Genomic DNA, 19,970 nt, shown 5'->3' on the forward strand with positions numbered 1-19,970 from the left:
CCCCTGGGCCAGGGCCCCATCTCTCTCGTCCCAGTTCTCGTCTTTCTGCTCTCACGGCAGTATTCTGAGTGGGCTCAGTATTCGCCCCATTTCACAGTCAGGGCAGCTGAGGCTCACAGAGGGGAGGTGGCCTGCACCTGCCCACACATCGCCAGCTGCTGAGCCGGAATTAACAACCCAGATCTGCAGAAGTCCCCAGCCCACCTCCCGTGCCACAGCCCGCAGCAGCAGCTGGACTCTGGATTTGTGTCCTGGCTCCTCCTGAGCTCCCTGCCTCCTCTAAGCCTCAGTTTCCTCAGGTGTCAGTTGCAAATGCTAACAGTGAGGGCCGTCTGACACACACACATACCCTGGTGTGGGCAGGAGACGGGGGCCTGCTTCCATGTCGCTCCTCTGTAGAACTGGGCTGGGCGAGAATTTACCTCCCAGAGGCCTGGCGGAGCCTCTTCCTGGAGAGAGGACTCCAGGGCCCAGCAAGGCCACCTCCAGCTCCCGTGAGCAAAGGGTTGTGACGGTGGCTGGCAGACCTGGGAGCGCAGGGCAGCGGCGGCCACCCCGAGGAGGGCCAGCAGCAGTCGGGTGCTGGTGAACCGCGAAGCCTCTGAGCTCCAGGAGTGAAGATGAGGCGCTGGTTCCTGCCAGGAAGGCAGGGAGCAAGATGCAGACTCGCCTCCCCTGCGAGAAGCCGGCACGGACAGGATTTACGGGCACTCATTGGAAACATGGGAGGAATGTGTGCCACTGACCTTGAGAATTATGTCTGGCAACCCTCTAGATATTAAATATGGAAAGGCTGCCCAGATACGGAGAGAAGTGGATGCCGTGGGGTTAGGAGGGGAGTCAGTGGGCCCACAGACCAGCTTTCTGCCCCACCCACGGGAGTCCTCCCTAGGTGTGTGCCTGTGCCCCGGTCAGCTGGCCCTGCCCTGGGAGGCGGGGCTCTCATTGAGCCCCGTGTCACCTGTCCCACCCCGTTCCATCTCAGCCCTGAAAATGGTGGAACGTTGGGTCGTCTTCTCCCACCTCGACCAGAGTCCCAGTCTCGCTGCACGTCCCGTCAAGCCGGCGGAGTGCTGGGCTCTGGGCAGGCCTGGCGGCTCCTTCACCTTCCCAGTCTCCCTGAAGGCTGCCAAGGAGACGCTCAGGGCACATGGAGAGCAGCTGCTCCGTGAGCCTGGACCAGGACGTAGCTCTGCAGCCTCGACAGTGGTGCCGCGCCCTCGCTCGGTCCAGGTCTCTTCCACTCCCTCCGACACGGCTGGGTTTGGAGACGTAAACTGTGGGAATTTAGTAAACCCTGCCCACTAATGTGGCCCGAGATCCCGACTTCTTGAGCTCTTATTGGAGTTCATTCCGCTAGCCTGGTCAGAGGCCATCCTGCCAGGCCTCTGGTAGCACCCCACGTCCGGGCCTGGGCAGCCGGGCGCAGACTCCCCTCGTCTGGATGTTTTCCAGCCGTATTTATCCCTCACGTCCACACGGATAGCAGGAGAGATCCTGCCAGCGTCTTGCTGAAACTCGTTCCCACCACAGTCCGTGGGACACGGTTTTGTCCGTTCGTGTGCTTTGGCTGACAGACGATTCCCGGCCCTGCGCGACCGCTGCTCAGCCCAGGAACCCCAGCTCCAGCTCTGGGCCCTGCAGCCCGGCTCCCTCCCCTCTGTGGAAATCTGTTTTCTAGAAGAATACGTGGCTGGCCTGACCACGTGCCTCTTCCGTCCTGAGCTCCGAGACGGGCGTTCCCGGACATCTTCGTCTTGTGCTCAGGGATGGCCGAGTCGTCCTCTTGTCCCCTCCATGCTGGCCCAGGCAGGGGTGCACCGCCCCCTGACTCCACCCGCGCTCCCGCATCTTGGGGACTGCTCCTCCCGCCCTCCTTCCCAAGAGGCTGCCTGTGGTGTGTTCCCCTCCAGATTCCCGCTGTCTTCCCAAGCTTGGCCTTGGCAGGAAGGTTTTCCCTAAAGCCCACCTGGGCACGAGGAGGCATGCAGTGCCAGTCTCTCGGTGCTGTCTGCCTCCCCAGAAGGCCTGGGAGGGCAGGCGTGGGTGGCAGCTGAGAGAAGTGGTGTGGCCATGACCTCCTGTTACCTGTAACATTAAGTCACTCATCCAAGGTCATGGCCAGGATCCAGACACAGCCAGCCCAACTGCCGAACTCTTTCCTCCAACATGGACTTCCCATGACCCTGACAGCCTGGGAGAGAAGGTTGTCTCGGCTCAGGGAGTGGGTAAGGAGCACGCGTTCTGCTCCCCTGCTCCCAGAGGGCAGCTTTGTCCCTCCCAGCTCTGCTTCCAGCCCCTGGAGGCTCCCACCCCCTAGAGACTGGAGGCCAGGCTCCTGGGGGTTCTAGACCAGCCCCTCTGAGCTCCGGGAGCTCTCGTCTACACATCTGCCTCCCCTCCCTGGAGGCAGGGTGTACCAGTTCTCACGCCGTAGCTGCCACTGCCCTGCGCTGGGCGCCGGCCGGCTCCAGCCGGTGACTCCCTCGAGCACTCGTGCTGGTGGCCGAGGTCACCGAGTGTCCGTGGTGTGTTCACTGCCGCCCTTTTCTTTTGCAGCAATGGATGGGGTGCCGTTCATGATATCAGAGAAGTTTTCGTGCGTTCCAGAAAGTGTAAGTTTCCAGCGTGACTGTGCTTCCGTTTTGCTGCCCCCAGCCTGAAGCCCCCACCTTACTTGCTGTGCACCCGGGGCTGTTCCGGGGGCCTCGCTCTGGGCACGTGCCTGCCTCTGCTCCCGCTGGAAGCTGGACCCACTCGCCCCTCCCCCTCCAGCCAACAGCAGTGACTCCCGAGAGCGGGGGTGGGTGGTGCTCGTCTGGGCCCCAGTCGGAGCTGCACCCGCAGAGCCCCGAGAAGCGAGACGGGCGAGCCCTCCCTTCGTGGCCCAGCTGTAAATTGAGCTGAGCTTCACCCCATCAGCTCTGTGTATTCTTTGTTTTCCAAGCTCAGCTTTGTAGTTTCTGCTCCACTTGGTGTGATGATGGCAGGCTGCGTGCCCTACTCACTGCACACTGCACTCCGGCTCGGGGGCCTCTGGCTGTGGGGCCCCGGCTCACGCCAGGCCAGCGCCAGCCCCGCAGCACATGTGAGCACGGGACAGAGGGCAGTGGGAGGAGCCCACCCTACATGTGGCACTGGGGCCAGTGTCCTGGGCTGCAGGCCGTGCCTGGCATTCTGGGGCGCCCCGGACAGCAGGGGCCTCTCCCAGCAGTGCAGTCCAGGTTCTCGCCAGCTCCGTAGCCGCATTGCTGGCTTTTACCCTGCGGAGAGTGCTCCGCACAGCCAGTAAACACGAAGGCCCCAGTTTGGGCACAGCTGAAGAATCCCTCAGCGTTTTTCCTGGAGCCAGCTTAACCACCCGGCTCGTGATCCGACCCGCTCCGCGCGTCCCCTCGCGTGAAACATAATAGGCCGCCAGCAAGCCCGTCTGGTAAGCAGCTTAATCTTGAAAAATGCTCGTGACGTGACACGTGGGGCTCGCGCAACTTCGGCGACTGCTCGGCCACGTTGCCATGGAGACGCTGGCGCCTTTCCCGCAGGCTCCCTGGGAGAGGCCGCTCTGTCCTGCTTGCCGCTCCAGTTGGGAAAGTTGAGTGGAGCAGTTAAGAGATGGGCATACAGCAGCTGGACCCCTGCTGGGGCGCGGGCAGCCCTGTCCTCACCCCTCTCAGACTGGCCGCACCACGAGAGTCACACTGCTTTGTGGCTACTGGCAGAGCAGCCCCAGGAGCCGAGTTCTAATTCGGTGGCCCTGTCCCAGGGTCACCCTTGCGAGCGAGTGCTGCAGGGCCCTGCCAACCCAGCAAGTGCCCACGGCCATGCACTCGAGCCAAGCCCTGTGCCAAGCCCTTGCAAGCCTTTCTCCCATTTAAGCACCCCCCCAGCCACGCCAGGAGCACCTGCCCACGCCCCTTTCTGGCAGATGAGGACATGAGGAGGGCACTTGACCTGCGGCCAAGCCCCGTTCTGAACGCGGCTCCCTGGAGTCCAGAACCGACTCTTGGTACTGGCCGCACTGGAAGCTGCTGCCGATCGGGGCTGCTGCAGCGCAGGCCCAGAGTGTCCCCGGAAGGCTCCTGGTCTCCACCTGCTCATCCCAGGCTGCTGGCCCCTCACTGGGCCCCTCTGGAAACAGAACACCTGGGTGCCTGTGGACACGCAGGGCCTACAGACGGGGCCCTACCCTCTGTGGACCTCAGCCTAGCCCCTGGGACCTGCAGCGAATTCTCACTGCCATGTGCATTCGCTTTTTCATGCCTTCTGTTGAAAACCAGCGTTTCCAAACAGAGCACCTCCTCCCCATGAAACGGCAGTGCTTCCCACCCCACCCACCCCGCGCTAAGACCCAGCATGATCATTTCCCACCCCTGCTGCTGTCAGCGTCTCGGTGATGGGCAGGAGCTTCCTTCAAAGACCCAGAGTTCCCCAGTTCCTTCCCTGGCTACCGCAGAGTCCCCCATGAGAGACGCCACGTGGGGTCAGGGCAGCCTCCCAGGAGAGCCAGGGCCACCACTGGCCCCAACTTCAGGAGGCAAGAGCAGACTTTGCCCGCACTGTCCCTTGCAGGGGGAAGAGAGGCCAAGCTGGTCAGCCCCGGGCTTAGCCACGGCCCTTCTGGGTGCCTTAGCCACATGGCCGACCCGTGGGCCAGCTTCCTGAGGCATGCTCCTCACCACTGCTTCCTCCCCTCACCATCACACCAGGAGTCTGGCCGCTGGTGCACTGGGGGGTGGGGGTGGGGGGAGTGCCGGCTGCAGGGTGGTCCGAGGGCATCCTGCAGCCCTCTCAGAGGCGCCCTGGTCTGTTTCAGATGCAGCCCTTTGACCTCTTGGGAATCACTATCAAGTCTTTGGCAGAAATCGAAAAAGAGGTAAGAGCCTGCCTGCGTCCCGGGGGCTGGCACTGCGGGGACGCTTCCATCTCACTCTCACCTCCATCGTCTTTACGACCTTCAGGTGCGCCCGGCACCTGCCTTCTCTAAGCACGAAGGTTTCAGGTGGCAGATGCAGCAGGCGACTCCGCCCCGTGGTTTCAGATGTGTCGGCGGGGTCTGAGGGAGGGTGCCGGCCTGCTCTCCTGCCCCCCTCGCTCACTCATACTGTTCACCACCAGGAGAGGCTCGGGGATACAGAGGGAGGGCCGGCGTGCGTCCCCTGCACCTGACTAGTTGGACCCCTACGCAGCCTGGTTCGAGAGAGCTCGGCAGCTTAAAGCGGTCCCAGGCTGCAGTGCAGGCAACAGGACAGTGAGGGGAGACCCAGGGTGGCGCCTGCAAGACCCCCGTCCCCACCAGGCGGCGCAGAGCTTGGGGTGGCTGCTGGGCGGCTGGCTCCCTTCAGGAAGCACATTTGTCTAGAGGTGGAGGCGGTGCAGCCATTTCAGTAGTCTCAGCTCCTTGGGGTTCCCTCCGCGCGCCGGCTAGCAGAAGCGGGTTGCATTCCTGAAAGATGGCTGAAATCAAGGAAAATGGAGTCAGTGTAGTACAACAGATCCTAAAGCTGTCGCCGCCAAAACAAGACAAAGAAGGCCCCCCTCGTCCTTGATTTCCAGTAAGTTGGAGAAGCCAGCCTGATTGCCAGCTATCGGTTTTCGCTCGTTTTCGGCTGTTTTTGTTGTTTCGTTTGCATAACCCGGGGTGGGGGATGGCGGCCATGTGAGGCACACAGCTGGGCGCTGTGGCGCGAGGCGGCCTGGCTGTGGACTCCGCCCCGTGTGGGGTCCCGGGCCAGCAAGTCCAGAGGGCGCCTTTGAGGGTGGCCTGCCGCAGCTGCAGGCAGAGAAATGGCCACATAGGGACCCACGAGGGAGAGATGGGCACCTGGAAGCTGTCTCAGCGATGTCCTGTGACGTCTGCGTAGACGGAGCCGTGCTGGCGGCGGCAGGTGCGCATCTGCGGGGTCAGGAGGAGTGTGGGCCCCCTCCCCTGCTGTCCTGCTTGGACCTGCCTGGCCGCAGGCACCACAGCCGCCCCTGCTGCCTGCCCAGCTCTGGGCTCAGGGTTTCCGTACCGTGTGAGGTTCTTGCCCCAGCTCACCCAGCAGGCCTCGTTCCGCCCTCTGCCATGGTGCAGAAATGGAGACACCAAGAGGTGAAGTGACTGGGCCATGACAAGACGGTGGCCCAGCCGCTGTGCTGCACGCCCTCTCCTTGTCAGAGGAGCTCTGTGTCCCTCTCTGGGCTGGGGGGACGATATGTTCTGACCCCAGCTGGGCCTGCAAGTGACCAGGATAGGGCTGCAAGTGAGCGCCCCTCTGTGGAGCCCAGAGCACGTGGCAGGAGTGCTGGGGGCCTTCATTCTCCCCACCCTGTAACACCTGCTCCTGGTACCCAGCCACGTGTCTCCTTTGACCATGGCGCTCGGAGGCCAGGTGTCGCTGTTCCCCGAAGGGGCACTCATTAAGCTGAGGCCAGGACAGCCGCTGACCAGCCTGAGCCTCAGTTTCCCCTTCTGTATGACTGCAGTGGTGACGCAGTGCCTACCTGCGGCATTTACTGGGTCTCACTGGGCAGTCACGTAAGTGGCATGGGCAGCTGTCTGCAGTGGTCCTGTTCGTGCTGTCGCCATGGTCACCATCAGCATCCCTGTGACCGTCCTGGCTACAGCTGGAGGGTGTGGCCAGCATGGTCCATCCCTGCCCTGTTGCTGGAGGCAGAGGGCCATCACCTTTTGACCAAACTTCGATTTCTCATGTTAGTGGGGTTTAAGACACGGGGTCTGCAGCGACGGCAGAGGACTCTGCTCCGTGCTAAACCTCAGAGTGCCCCTGAGCCCCGAGGAGGAGCTGTGCTCACAGCCCATGGCTCTGCTCTCTGGGCCTGGAGCAGGCTGGGTGTCCCCTGGCGGGGCACAGTTTTCCTCTTGTTCCTTTCCATCTCCTACAAGCCTGGCTGCCCTTGGCAAGGGGCTGGGGTGGAGAGATCTTGGCTTCGTTCGCCGTCAGCCTTTGTACTGGACACCGGTAAACCGAGGCAGAATCAGCGAGCCGAGGCAGGAGACGGCCTTCACGGTGCAGGACGCAGCCGCGTGGCCACGGGCCTCTGCAGCTCCGTGCAGGATTCCCGGTGGGGAGCTGGCACCCCTGGGGAGGCTGCTGCGGGCTGGGCTTCCGCTCGCTGTCCCTCGGCCGCTGTGCGAGGAAGCAGTGACCCTGGTCTTAGCGGACAGACCCGGACTGGGGAAGTTGTGTGCCCTGCCAGGGTCCCTCAGCAGCAGTGTGCCACCCCCAGAGCTGGAAGGAGGGCTGAGGGCCCCCTGCGGAGCTGCCACCACCTCCACCTGCTTGGCGTTAGAGGACGAGGGCAACACGTCCTCCTGTCTGGCCAGAATCGGGGTGGTTCGCTTTCCTGCCAGCCAGCACCATGTTCACACCCCTGCCGAATTCCAACCCGAGCCCTGTGACCGTATTGCCCGCCGGGGCTGTCCCCCATGAAGGAACCCCAGCCCTACCCACCTCGCCCCTAGCAGGGCTGGGGGACAGGCAGCCCGCCAAGTGGAGCTGCCCGTGGTGGGCCTGAGCCACCGTGCCCAGGAGCTGCCCGGCTCCTTGTGACAGGAGAGGGACCAGGCGTCAGCCCCCTTGTGGGTAGGGGACACCTCCAGCCCCAGCTCCTGGTGAGGAAAGTGTGACTCTTGGCCTTGGTGGCCAAGGACACCTGAGTGCGGAGAGAGGGGACAGGCACTGGTGGCCGTGAGCCCAGAGCCACCAACCTTGGCAGCCCAGACACCGGGTCTCAAAAGGGCATGGCAGACAACGGGGCGCTGTGTGGGTTGTGGACCAGACTCGGCTCCAATCTGGACACCTGCAGCCAAGGTTGGCCCCTGAGCAGGGCCCTGGCCCACCTCCAGCCAGAGCTCAGGCCTCTGTCCCTCCAAGAGCACACTGCTGGTCACCCGGCAGCCCACAAGTGGCCACGTGGTAGGGACCCCTGGAGCTGCGGCGTGCGTGGACTTGAGTGAAACTTCGTGAAGGACTCCCGGGGAAGGTCACGTTTTCGGGTTAAGTCGACAGGTCTGTTGCGGAGCAGTGTCACGGAGAGAGAGGTGGTGACGGGAAGGGCGGCAGCCCTCAGCACCCAGACCCGGGCCGGCCTGAGGCGGGGCGGGACTGAAGCCCCCCAGAGCGTGGTCACTGCCCGGGCCAGGGGTCCTGCCCGCAGTCACCCCATGGGATGCGAGGACAGGGGTTTCCCCGCAGCCGCTGAGGCACACAGGGAGCGGCCAGGGCAGCGTTTTTGTGCCCCCCCCCCCCGCAGGACCCAGCGGGGGCGACGGAGCCTGAAGGGCAGTAGTCCAGGGGAGAGCCGGGAGGGGGTGGTCTCTGAAGCCAGACAGCGTCTGCATCCCTTCCCTGCGGGCAGTGGGTGAGCAAAGCCCCATTTCTCCGTCTGGTGGATTCCCCATCACAGCCAAGGTGGGGCTCCCGGCCCTGCGGTGCCCCCACGCCAGCCTCCCTCCCTCAGGGTCCTCACCAGCCCGGGGCCACAGCCGGTCACAGTGGGACGGGGAGCCGCCCAGTGCCTTCCAGCTCCGCAGAGCTGCTGCGTGTGGCCGGCTGCCTGGTGGCCACCCCTCCCTGCAGGGGGTCCACCGTGGGTTCGCCGTGGGGACCGTGGCCGTGGCCGGGGAAGCGCTCCCGCGCCCACCTCGCTTCCTGGTGGCGCACACAGCCCTCATTTTCCAGCAACACGGAAGCTGGGAGACAGCGAGAGTCTAGTCAGTAAAGGACACGCTAATATTAATCACGCCCTTAAAATTGACAAGGGAGGCAGTTCATTTAACCACTTAATTGCTACAGGTTTTTATGGGCTGCTGTTTGCAGACATATTTAATGAAGAACTTATAAATCTAAGGGAGCTTAAAATTTTAATTTTACACCTAAATATTTTCCTTGTTCTGTCTGCAGCCGATCCTCAGGCGTGCAGTCACGTGGGATGTTCCTTAAATGAACATATTTGCTGACTGCCTCCATTTCGGTTTTTAAAACATTGGTTCCAGCCATTAGGCATTTTTTTCAGTTCCCAAATGACTAGAGAAATTCGTCTTGATTATAATTGCTCTTAGCCACGCATATCTAATTTGTGTCTTTTTAAGTGTTAATTAGTAAACAGTTTGAGCTGACATCTTTATGTGTTTGTGTGTTGAAAAATGGGGCTCGTGGCTTCTGTAGCTCGGGGCCGCCTTCACCGGCATGTGCGTCCCGACAGAGGTGAAGAGCATCTTCAAGTTCAGCTGTCGGGCGTGGGCTCTGCGGGCCCTCCCCAGGCCTCTCGGGGAGAGGCGGCAAGCGTGGCTTGGGGACCCACATCCTGAGGACGAAAGGCGGGCAGGCGGGCAGCAGGGCTGTGGCCCGGTGATGACACGGCGGGGCCCCACCGCTGTTGAGCAGAGCGCGCCCAGCCCAGCCAGCCCAGCCCGCCGCCCCTTCTCCCACCGTGGGCCCGCTCCATTGTGCTCCTTAGCTCGCAGATCCGGCGGAGGGAGGCTGCCGCAGCCCCGAATCTGCGGTCTCTCTGCGCCACCTGGCGGCCACGTCCGCCACTGCCGCACCTTCGCGCCCGGATTCCCTTGGCTTCCCTCATTTTTCAGGCAGGATGCTGAAAGGTGGGGGAGAACCTGCCTACTTGCTATTAAATCAAAGTCAAGCAGGTGGAAGTCGGCCCTCTCCCCTCTGACCTGCTGCCACCCAGGGTCTGGGGAGCGGTCACAGCGAGTTCAGTGCAGCCTAAACGAAGACCTGATGTCAGCTCCCCCAGCCCCGGGGGGCGTGCGCACGGCTCCACTGCGCCTTCCCAGAGTGTGTGCGTAGACTAAAGGGCACTCGGGGGGGGACTTCTCAGTTACTCTTGTTTAAGAAACGCGGCCGGGTGGGAAACAGCTGCGGCCTCCCTTTGCGGGCGTCGGCCCCCAGCCTGGGAACCGGTTTCAAGCGGCAGATGAGATCGTGCTCACCCCCCCACCCCACCCCCGCCCGCGGAGGGCCTTCGGGGCACTGTCGCCCCAAGCAGCCACCCTGCCGATCGGAGTCCACGTTCCGGTACTCGGCGTTGTCCCTGGAGCTTACTTGCTTCCAAAAAACAAAATCCGCAGGCGTCAGAGAGGCGGGTACCGGAGGAAGCGCGCATCCGCCACGCCCACGCCCCACGCCCGGTGACCCACGCTCTGCACCCTCACCCTGCCGGGCCTCACGTGGCGGAAATCCTCCGCAAATCCTCCGCAACTTGGAGTGGGTGGAGCATTTTCACTGGCCACGTGGCGCTGCTTTTTCTGTTCGTGTTTGAAGCCTCTTGCTGGTCTCACGTTGCAAAGATACGTGGCCAGCGCGTCCGTCCGTCCGGACGGTGGTGGTGAGTGAAAGCTCACACGTTCCAGCACCTCTGTGTGACGCGTTGGCCTGGCTGCATGCCACTTCCAGTATTGTAGAAGCACCCGCCCGTTTGCTCCCACACGTAGTGTATTGAAATAGCGGGTGCTTTTCGGCTCCTTGACCCAACTGCAAATCATTAGAAGAACCAGAACTGGCTCGATTTTATCCTAAAGCTTAGCCAGTTTTCTTAAAAGGAAGAGCTCTTAATACAGTTTTCTTCTGCGACCTTTCTGTGCCATCTTCATCATGAATTCCCACATAGAGGGGCTCTCCACGGAGTTCCCGGGAGGGCAGCCGCAGTGGGGTCCAGGTCAGGCTGCCCCCGGGACACCGCATCCCGTACAGGAACACCTGGCTCCCGGCTGGCAACCGCACTCCAGGGCAGCCTCCCGAGCACCTGTGGCCCGGGAGGCAGCAGACAAGTGCTGGGGGCCCGCCGCCCGCGCGCGGGAGCCCCGAATGGCGTTCAGCCTCCCGATTGCCGCCTGGCCCAGCCCCCGCTGTCGCAGCGTCTGGGGAGTGAGCCAGGGGATAGACGCTCTCTCTCACCCCCTCCACTGCTCTGTTGCTCCATCTTTCAAATATGTCAGTTTAGGAAGAGTTCATGGGAAAATGTCAATCATGGAAAACTATGCATGGATTTCAGAGGTTTTGTGGTTTTTTCTTTTTTTTTTTTCTCCCCACTGAGGTCCACTGATCTTTTGAGTCCCACTTTTCCATGAACTTGGAGACCACAGAGTGAAGGGGTCCCGAGTGCTGCCTCGCCGTCTGGGCTCTGTGCGTCCGTTAGTCCCTTTATTACCACACTGCTGGGGACCTCACAGCTTCTCGAGGAGCGGTCCCCGGCCTGTCCCGATCTCACTCACGGGAGGGTTCGTCCCCGGCCTGTCCCGATCACACTCACGGGAGGGTTCGTCCCCGGCCTGTCCCGATCACACTCACGGGAGGGTTCGTCCCCGGCCTGTCCCGATCACACTCACGGGAGGGTTCGTCCCTGGCCTGTCCCGATCACACTCACGGGAGGGTTCGTCCCCGGCCTGTCCCGAGCACACTCACGGGAGGGTTCGTCCCCGGCCTGTCCCGAGCACACTCACAGGAGTGTTCGTCCAGTTGAATGAGGACGCCGAGTTGGAGGAGGATCGCAAGCGGCCCCTTACGCGTTTGCGTGGGAACTGTGTACTGAGGCCCCGGGCCAGAGTGCGGCTGGGTGTGCGTGTCCTCATGGGCGGGCATCTGCACACTGCGGCTTCGTGTGCTTGGGACCTCTCTCCCTGGGCTGTCACTCAGACGTGCTGGCGTGTGACCTGGGCGTCAGCTCTGCACTGGCTATTTCTCACGGGTTCTCGGCCGCTTGTCCTGGGCTCCCCGGCAGGCAGCTGTGTGCTCTGCAGACCGGCGCTCCTGCCTCCTCCTGTGCCTACATCCCGACCTCCCTAGGCGCTCCCCGGTGCCTGGGCCTCCTGGTCTTAGCCGCGCTTTGAGTGGGCATTCCTAGTTGTCCCTGGTTTGCCATCCATAGATGTCCTAACCCCCCTTTTTCTTTGTATCACGTTAAAGAGTCAGCTGTCTGTTTCCATTTTCCTGTGTTTATTTTTAAAGTCAAGAATGAGTTATGGCATTCCCTGGCTCGCAGGCCTCTGCCGGTGCCACCCGTGTCTCGGCGGCACCCAAAGGCCGTGGGCTGTGCCCACAGGTGCCTCTGGGGTTTTGTCCGCCATGTTTCTCCCAAGCCGCAGCCGCCGCCCAGGGCATTCCCGCGAGGCCAGGCCGTCACTGTGTGAATGAGAACCGCCGAGCGCCACGCAGTTACGGCCTGGCCTGGGGCGGCAAGTCGCGCACCTGCTGGAGCTCAGGGGAAGTCAAGGTGACCGTCGATCTTCAGCAGATCCTTCGTAGGGGGGTTCTTGGAACGTCTACTATTCAGGCCTTAAGTAGAATAAAGCCACACAGCCACGAATGGCCCCCAGGAGCTGGCCTGGCAGTGGGCAGGGCCTTCCCAGCTGTCCCTGCAGCGTGCGCTCCGCATCCTGGGATCGGCGTGGAAACCAGCTGGGCTTCCCGTGTTCCCTGCTGGGGAGCCCGACGAGGGGGTCCAGGTGCCCACGCTGCAGGGGAACTCTGAGCCACGGCCCTGCAGAGCTGCTGGGGACGCCTGCAGGGAGACACACGCACTCCGTTTGCCCTGTCCACTTACCTTTCATCCTCCCGGGTCACTCACACGTGACATGCAAGCGCAGTGATGAATGGCAGGCGGCCCCCGCCCAGCTGGGCCATGCACAGGGACTGGTGGGGACACAGGGGAGCGCAGGCCTCTCGGGACACGGCTGCACCGGGCCCCATGCAGCTGAGCTCAGTGCAGGCCCGCGAAGGCCGCAGTGCCCGGCTGTCAGCGTCTGTGACTGTTTCCAAGCCCACAGGCCAGCTCCTTGGACGTGTAGCTTCTACACGGTCTGCACAGAGAGGCACACACACAGTCACAGCTAGACTCGGCCTGCCACCCCAGGGTGTGTGCTGCCGTGGACAAGCACTGGGTGTGGTACCCGCCACCACGAGTTCCTGTGCTGGGGGACACGGCCATCACACAGAGGGCCCGGGGCTCGCCCCACACGGGACTGAAAGCCAGAATGGCCTTGCACCTGTTCAACAACTGAGCCCCTAAAATAGCTGCTCTTTCCTTCGCATCAAACCGTGCACCCAGCCAGCCATCCGCCCCACCCCCCCACCCCACCGTCCATCTGCATCCCCCAGCCCTCTTCCGTCATCCACCACTCATCCACCTGCCCACCTGCCCGTCACGGAGGCGTCATCTCCTCCGGGTCAAGGAGGGTGCTGTGGCTCCGCGGGCGGGGAGCTTCCCAGCACAGCGCCGCCATGTCCAGGCCCTGAAGGACAGGAGCGCTGCACCACTCCAGGGAGGAAGCGCACCGCAGGCAGAGGGCCACGGCCCAGCGGTGCGCCTGGTGCCAGCCCAGTGCCCTAGTGCTGGGGGAGAGAGGCGGGCGCAAGCCGAGACCAAGGCTCCGCAGAAGCCACTCAGCCTCACCCCTCCCCGTGGTGGGGAGGGGCCCTGTGTGGCGGGCGCAAGGTGCTGTGGCCACAGAGGGACCCTTCTAACCCTGAGCCCAGGGAGGCAGGGGACACAGCCCAGACATGGGCGGGGTGTTGACAGGAGTGACAGGCAAGGCAGGGGAAGCGGAGTCTGCTCAGTCCGCCCCCTGCCCCTCTGGGTCCCAGCAGCTCACAGCCGTGAGCGGGGAGCGGGCCGCAGGGGTGGGGAGAAGACTCTAGAACAGGGCGGCGCAGGTCTGGCCCGCAGCCTCCACAAGACCGTGATACCATTTGGCCTGGCCCTGCCAAGGGGACCGCAGGCGGGACTCGACGTCCAGTGAATCCGTAGCAGGCCAGTGTTTAAGCAGATAGCGCGGTGCAGTCCACCAGCAACGCGAACGCCCGCGTGGCCCTTGGCAGAGCCAGGGTTCCCGGCCCGCTGCAGCCGCCGGGTGGATCGGGCTGCAGCTCGGCTCTGGGCCTAGGGCCTGCTGGCCCGGCAGTGGGAGGGGACAGGCGCAGCCTCACTGGGGACCAGCAGTTCCTGGCACTCCTGTCACCTGAGTGACCACGGGGTCGAGAGCTGGAGCTCCTGAGCCTGAGGAGGGCATGGGAGGTTTTGTGCCCGGCGCCAGCGTGGGGCTTGGAGAGGGCAGTCCTCTCCAGGGTCCCCAGCACCCGTGGCCTGGGTGTGGCCAGGCAGGCGGCCGCGCTTGGGGGATGCGGCCTCTGCCCCCGCGGACCGCGGCACCAGCGCAGCACCACTCCTCAGGAACGCGGCCCCACAGGAAGGCGCGCCATCCACATCCCTGCAGCCGTGGTCCCTAGACCACCCTGCGGTCAGGTGGCCACACTGCTGGGCCAGAGAGCCCAGCGAAGGCCCAGGAATCTGAGACCCGCACAGGGTGGGGACGAGGGGCCCCTGCCTCTCTCCTCCCACAGGGGCCTAGTCCCAGGAGACGGGTGGGAAAGAGCCCCATAGCGGGAGAGCCCAGAGGGCTTGAGAGGGAGCCAAGGCCTTCAGACTGTAAGCAGCCGAGAGCCAGGGTGTGGGCCAAGGGCGGAGAATCGGGCAGGCCCGGGGCAGCTGGCGGGGGGACCCCTGGGACCGCCCAAGCCTACCCCTCGCTGTCCATCCACCCCTAAACGGGTCTTCTTAATCAGCCTGAGCCTCAGCCCCTCCAGCCCCCTCCTCCTGTGCTCACCTGCCAGGCCGGCTCCTGGCCTCGCTGTGGGCAGCGGCAGTGCCCCCTGCCTTTGCCTGTTGGCTCGCGTCTGTCGGTGCGGCCCCCATGTCCAGGTCACACCCCTGTGGGAGAGAGAAGTGGGTGCAGACGCCTGCTGGACACGGATTCCCCAGCCAGCCTTGGGGCTGGGCGGGCGCTGCCTCAACTCAGGCCGCAGCCTTGGGAGGCAGGGCCCCACCGGGGCCTCAGGCGTGTCTGCAGAGCACAGGTGCGGGAAGCAGCCTCTTTGTAGCCTTTCCCACTTACGGATTGTTCCTAAAACTAGACTGGGGGTGTGGGAGGGCTGGGGGACATGTGACACGTATGTGTGCATGTATGTAAGCATATGTTATAGAACACATGTTTTCAGACTGGTCCCCTACCTAAGCAGTAGCCACCTGGGTGCCTCATAAAGTTGTTGACGCCTTCCCCCACGTAAGCCAGAGCCACCCCCACCTGACCGAGGCGGGCGAGGCATCCCCTGGTTGAAGCCCTGGGTTCTGACCCTTGGACTCCTTGCTGGGGCAGGTCCCAGCCCTGGGCGGCCACACGGCTGCCATGCGGCCTTTGACCACCAGAGGGCGCCCAGCCCAGCACCGCCCAGCTGGCTCTGTGCACCAAATGCTTTTTAATTGAAAAATTTTTTTAATTCAAAAAGGATTTGCTGTTTGTCCTCGAGTGCAGGTTTTCCTTATGCAGGAGACTAATGTCTTGAGTAAACAGATCCGGGCCCAAATCCACCTTCAAAGGTATCGCTGTTTGCCCGAGGGAAGGAGTGGGCTCCCAGAAGCTGCCCGTCTCCTGGGCAAACACTGCAGGGACACGGCCGGGCCGGGCCGGCGGCTGGGGGCAGGCGGGCTGCAGCCTGCGGGGGATTAGGTCAGAGGACGTGTGGAAACTGCATTTGGGGAATTGGTGAAAACAAGGCGGGGCAGCACTCTACTGCAGCCAGCAAGGGGGTGCGTGCTCCCCCACCCCCACCCCGTCCTCCCCACCCCGACCCCCACCACGCACCCCTGCCTGGCTAGCCTGGGCCCTGCCCCAGGCCTCCTGCCCACACCAGGTCAGCACAGCCAGCCTGGGCCCGGGACTGAGTGCCTGTGCGCTGCACCCACCCCAAGGGCAGACACTGCTGGAGCCCGGACCAGCTTTCCCCGTCCCTCACCGCCTTGGGGGGGGCCTGTTCAGGGGCACGGCCAGCCCCTCGCTCTGACCTTGCTTGCTGTCCATACCACTCCCAGGGCCAGTGATCCGGACATGGAGTCTGGGCTGACGCAGCCTCGGGTCACCTCGGAGTAGCTGCAGATGCACGCAGAGGTGACACGCTGCTGCACCCGTCACCTGGGTGCCCCAGGAAAGTCCACACCAACACCTCTGCCCCTCTGGAAGCTGGGCCTCCCTCGTCCCCCTCCTCAAGGGCACAGCCCTGTTCTCTGGCCTTCAGACCTCGTATGCATTTCTCAAAACACCCCCCACCGCGCCCCATGCGCCTCCCTGGTCCTTCCCCAGCCAGGGGCTCCCCAGACACCCGCCCCTTGGACACCTCCGCCTCTTGGTCTCTCCTCACCTCTTCTTCCTGCAGTGACCCCCTGGGCTGATGACTTCATTGCCCTCGCCACTGTCCCAGTGGAAAGGGCTGCCCCAGGCTTCCACTCTAAGCCCCACTGACCCCTCGGCTCCTCTGCCCCCACCCCTCAAAGTGGCATCCTGCTGGACCGGGAACCAGGTGTGGCCCTGCACCTCCCTTGCTGCGCTGGGGACCAGCCTTGAAGCCAGGGGGCGGTGCCGGCCCACTGCCTGCTTGCATGTACCCAAGTGGCCACCAGGTGGCAGTATTGTCCCAGCCTTTGCCTGAAGCCTCCTGTTCTGGGACTGGTCTGTGGGTCCCTGGTCATTTGAGTGCGGGAACATGGGGGAACCGGGCTGCTCTGAGGGGTTCTTTGTGTAGGCCCCAGATGTCCCGAGTGGTTGTTCCAGGCCTGGCCCTGAATGGCTGCCTTGTTCCACCCTCACAGACCTTGGCCATGTCCCATCAGCAGTGGTCCTCCTGGCCCCTGCTCCAGGAGCCATAGGCTCAGGGACTCGCGTGGGGACAGGGCCCGCCCTCTCCCCACTTTCAGAGAAAAACACTGAAAAGGCACCCTGCTCCCTTCACCCTCGGAGGCCCGCTTGGTCCCGCTCCGCCCGTGAGCCCCGCGGGTCTAACCTGCTCTCTAAACCACCACAGCGGCTTCTGCCCGGGCGCCGCGCCCTCCCTGGTGTCCCCGTCCCAGGTCGGGGTCTCAGAACCAGCACCTGCCGACCCTCACTCACGCCTGCGACAGGGCTCCCAGCTCCAGGCGCCTGCGCAGGGGTCCTCAGCAGGGTTCTGGACGCCGAGGCGGGCCGGGGGGAGGGGGGGCTGTGCAGAGCGGCTGGGGAGACGCCGTCCCTGGGTCCTGGTGTCACCATGGTCCAGTGGCTGGAGGCCAGGATCTGGCCGGCCAGCACACACGGCCCCTCTCGCGGTAGGAGGCCAAGGAGTGCCCTGCGAGGCTGCGGGGGACTGGCACGCAGAGGCTCAGCCGTGCGGGTTTGCCCTCAACATCCAGGCGTCAGGGGCCGTCGGTGCTGGGGTCTCACTGCAGGGCCAGGCAGGGACCGTGCACGGTGCCCATGGTGAGCCTGGCTCATTGCCATGTGCCCACACACACGGCAGCGGGCAGCCTCCAGCCTGGCCGCTCGGGGTGGGGGTGGGGCCGAGCGGGTGGTGTCTCGTGTCCCACGGGCTGACTGTCCCCTCTCCTCCCGCAGTACGAGTACAGCTTCCGCACGGAGCAGAGCGCCGCGGCCCGGCTGCCGCCCAGCCCTACCAGGTGTCAGCAGGTGCCGCAGTCCTGAGCCCGGGCCGCCCGCGGGGAGCAGACACCTCCTGCTACACTACTGACCCCGTCCCTCCCTCCCTGCCCGAGCCGGGAGACTGGGCAGCCTGCCTGACGGGACACCCCAGCCTCCTGGGACCTCACTCACAATCGCGACTAACCCGTGTGTACTGTAGCAGCCGGCGCGGCCGACCGGCCTCGGCGGCCTCGGCTGTTCGCCAAGAAGCCTTTCCTGCGTGGGCGCCTGATGGCCCCGGGCCCCCCCTCTCCTGACGGTCACCCGCCACGGGGGTCCCACGAGGCCGCTTCCCTCCTGGAGGACGTGGGGTCGGTGGCTTGGTGGGGCTGCTGTGGCACAAGTCCCTCTCGTCTGGGTCAGGTGCCTGGACATTTCCCACAGCCTGGGGCCTCGTCTGACCTCCCCCGGGCTCGTCACGCATGGCACCCCCGGATGCCTGGCTCCAGGGAGAAGGCCGATGGGGCCTGCTCGCCAAAGGGCTTGGCTGTGTGTCACCTGTGTGCCAACGACAGTTCCAACTGCCCAGCCCAGTGCCGACAGGTGGGCCCCCCCGGCGGCCACACCCCAAGATGGTGCCAGCCCTGGAGGACACAAGCAACCCGACTCCCGGGCACCTGCTGACCAGATCACCGACGGGTCCAGGACCACAGCTCCTCGCCTGTCTGCTGGAGGACGCCAGATTCACTCACACGCCCATCTGCCCCGAGGGCCTCACCCGTGGACTGCTGGCGCCGCCGCGCCTGTCCTAGTGCCATCTGTGGGGGTGGCCACTGCCACTGCACCTCCCGGGATGGCCCACGAGTGGCTGAGTGGCCGAGGCGTTAAAGGGACAGGAGCAAGAGCCGGCCCAGAGTCGCCCATGAGGTGGGCAGGGCCGAGAGATACCTCACGCACCTGCACCAGCCCCTGAGGCCACCCGGGGCCCCTGTGTAAACTGCAGCAGCTGCCTGGCCCGCCCACCCGAGCCCCGCAGTCGGGCCATCGGGTGGGCCTGGCCCCCGGCACAGAGCCTTCCGGGAGGGTGGGCTCCGCGGAAGTGGGGTGCTCCAGACCCGCAGAGGGGCAGCCCACCGCCTCCCGCTGTGCGCCTCTGGCCGGTAACACCTGACGGTCTCTCCTGCCGAGACCAAGGCTGCGGCATTTGGGGAGCCCTAAGGGGCCCTGGAAGGTGAGGTGGCAACCACATAGGACCCCTCGCCCGAGAGCAAGAAGGGTGGAGGGAGGACGCGGCCCCCGGCACGGCCACCAGCGAGGCAGGCGTCCCCATAGCATCTCATGTAACATTGACTGTGAACGTCCCGGCACGCGTGATGCAGCCCACGTCACTCCCGCCCCTCCGTGTCCTGAGTGTGGGAGAGGAGGAGCAGGCACGTGGGTGACCGCGGAGGTGCGTGTGTGGCTCCCGCCGAGCGACCCTTGTGTCTGGGGGGAGGGGGTGCATTTTTCTCACAAATCCTGTGGCCACTGTGGGAAGGGAAGGCCCAGGATCCTGTTAGAAACATGAAGGGCCATGGCCTCATCCCGGGGGCACAGCGGGTCCCACGGCGACCCGGGACACAGGGCCAGGCGACACCCAAGGTGCTGAGAGCAGGGTGCTGGCCCAAGAGTGTGGTGAGGCCCCTGTCCCCTCCCCACGCCCGAGAACTGACGCCAGCCCCAGGGCCCCGGTCCCAGGGCAGCAGTGGACCAGGTCTGCTCACTTGGCGGCCGTGGTGCCAGGCCCGCAAAGCACACGTCCCCTGCCCGCCCCCTGACACCGAGAAGCCCAGAGCGGGCGTTCCTCGCTCCGTGACAGCCGAGGAAGCCGAGCCCTGGCTGGTAGGCGGCGGCACCGGACCTGGCCCCGCACCCATGGCGCCAGCCGCCCAGCACAAGCACACATCCGGGCTGACCTCTTGTTCCTGGTCCTGTCACGGAACTCCCCGGGCCCGCCCCAGCCCACGGCCAAGGCCAAGGGCGAAGGGGCCCCCACGCCGGCACCTCAGGTCAGCCCGCCGCCCTCGCCTCCTGCTGTGGCCCAGGGCAGCTGCGGCCAACACCACCACACCAGCCGTGCGGGCTGCTGGGTGCGGGCGAGGTGGCGGGAGCTCACTGTGAGACCGTCTGCGTCCTTCCTAGAATTTGTTAAATAAACGTTTGTTCTAACCTCCTCCTTCTCTCCTCTGTTGCATCTGAGGTCAAGGAGGCCAGTGTCCCTCAGGAGGCCCCAGGGCCGCCGTCCGGCCTTCTAGAAGGAGCTGTGACCTCCCTGGCATCCGGAGGCGTGGGCCACCCCCAAGGGACATGCCTAGGAGAGGGTCCCGGCAGCCATGAGGAATGCGCCGGGCCCTTTCATGTCCGCCCGCCAAGTCCTGTCTGGCCGCTGGCGCGACGGGGACCCGGCCGTGGCTCCCGGGCTCCGAGGCCTGTCCCGGCAGCTCATCTGTGGAGCCGCGGGGCCCGGGCAGGG

At 64.3% G+C, this 19,970-nt stretch overlaps 1 protein-coding gene across 2 annotated transcripts in view; it reads left to right on the forward strand.

Moving 5' to 3' along the window:
* The window catches only part of MVB12B (multivesicular body subunit 12B), a 173,641-nt gene extending 153,971 nt beyond the window's left edge, over positions 1 to 19,670 (forward strand). For both annotated transcript variants that reach the window (XM_051855273.2, XM_051855278.2), the window contains 3 exons: positions 2,560 to 2,615; positions 4,814 to 4,873; positions 17,435 to 19,670. In XM_051855273.2, coding sequence (XP_051711233.1) covers positions 2,560 to 2,615; positions 4,814 to 4,873; positions 17,435 to 17,521 — 203 coding nt within the window. In that variant the 3' untranslated portion in view covers positions 17,522 to 19,670. The remainder of the gene's footprint in view (positions 1 to 2,559; positions 2,616 to 4,813; positions 4,874 to 17,434) is intronic.
* The last annotated feature ends 300 nt before the right edge of the window (positions 19,671 to 19,970 follow it).

The sequence above is a fragment of the Oryctolagus cuniculus genome, chromosome 1 (genome assembly GCF_964237555.1).
Source record: "Oryctolagus cuniculus chromosome 1, mOryCun1.1, whole genome shotgun sequence".
In the NCBI taxonomy this organism is placed as follows: domain Eukaryota; kingdom Metazoa; phylum Chordata; class Mammalia; order Lagomorpha; family Leporidae; genus Oryctolagus; species Oryctolagus cuniculus.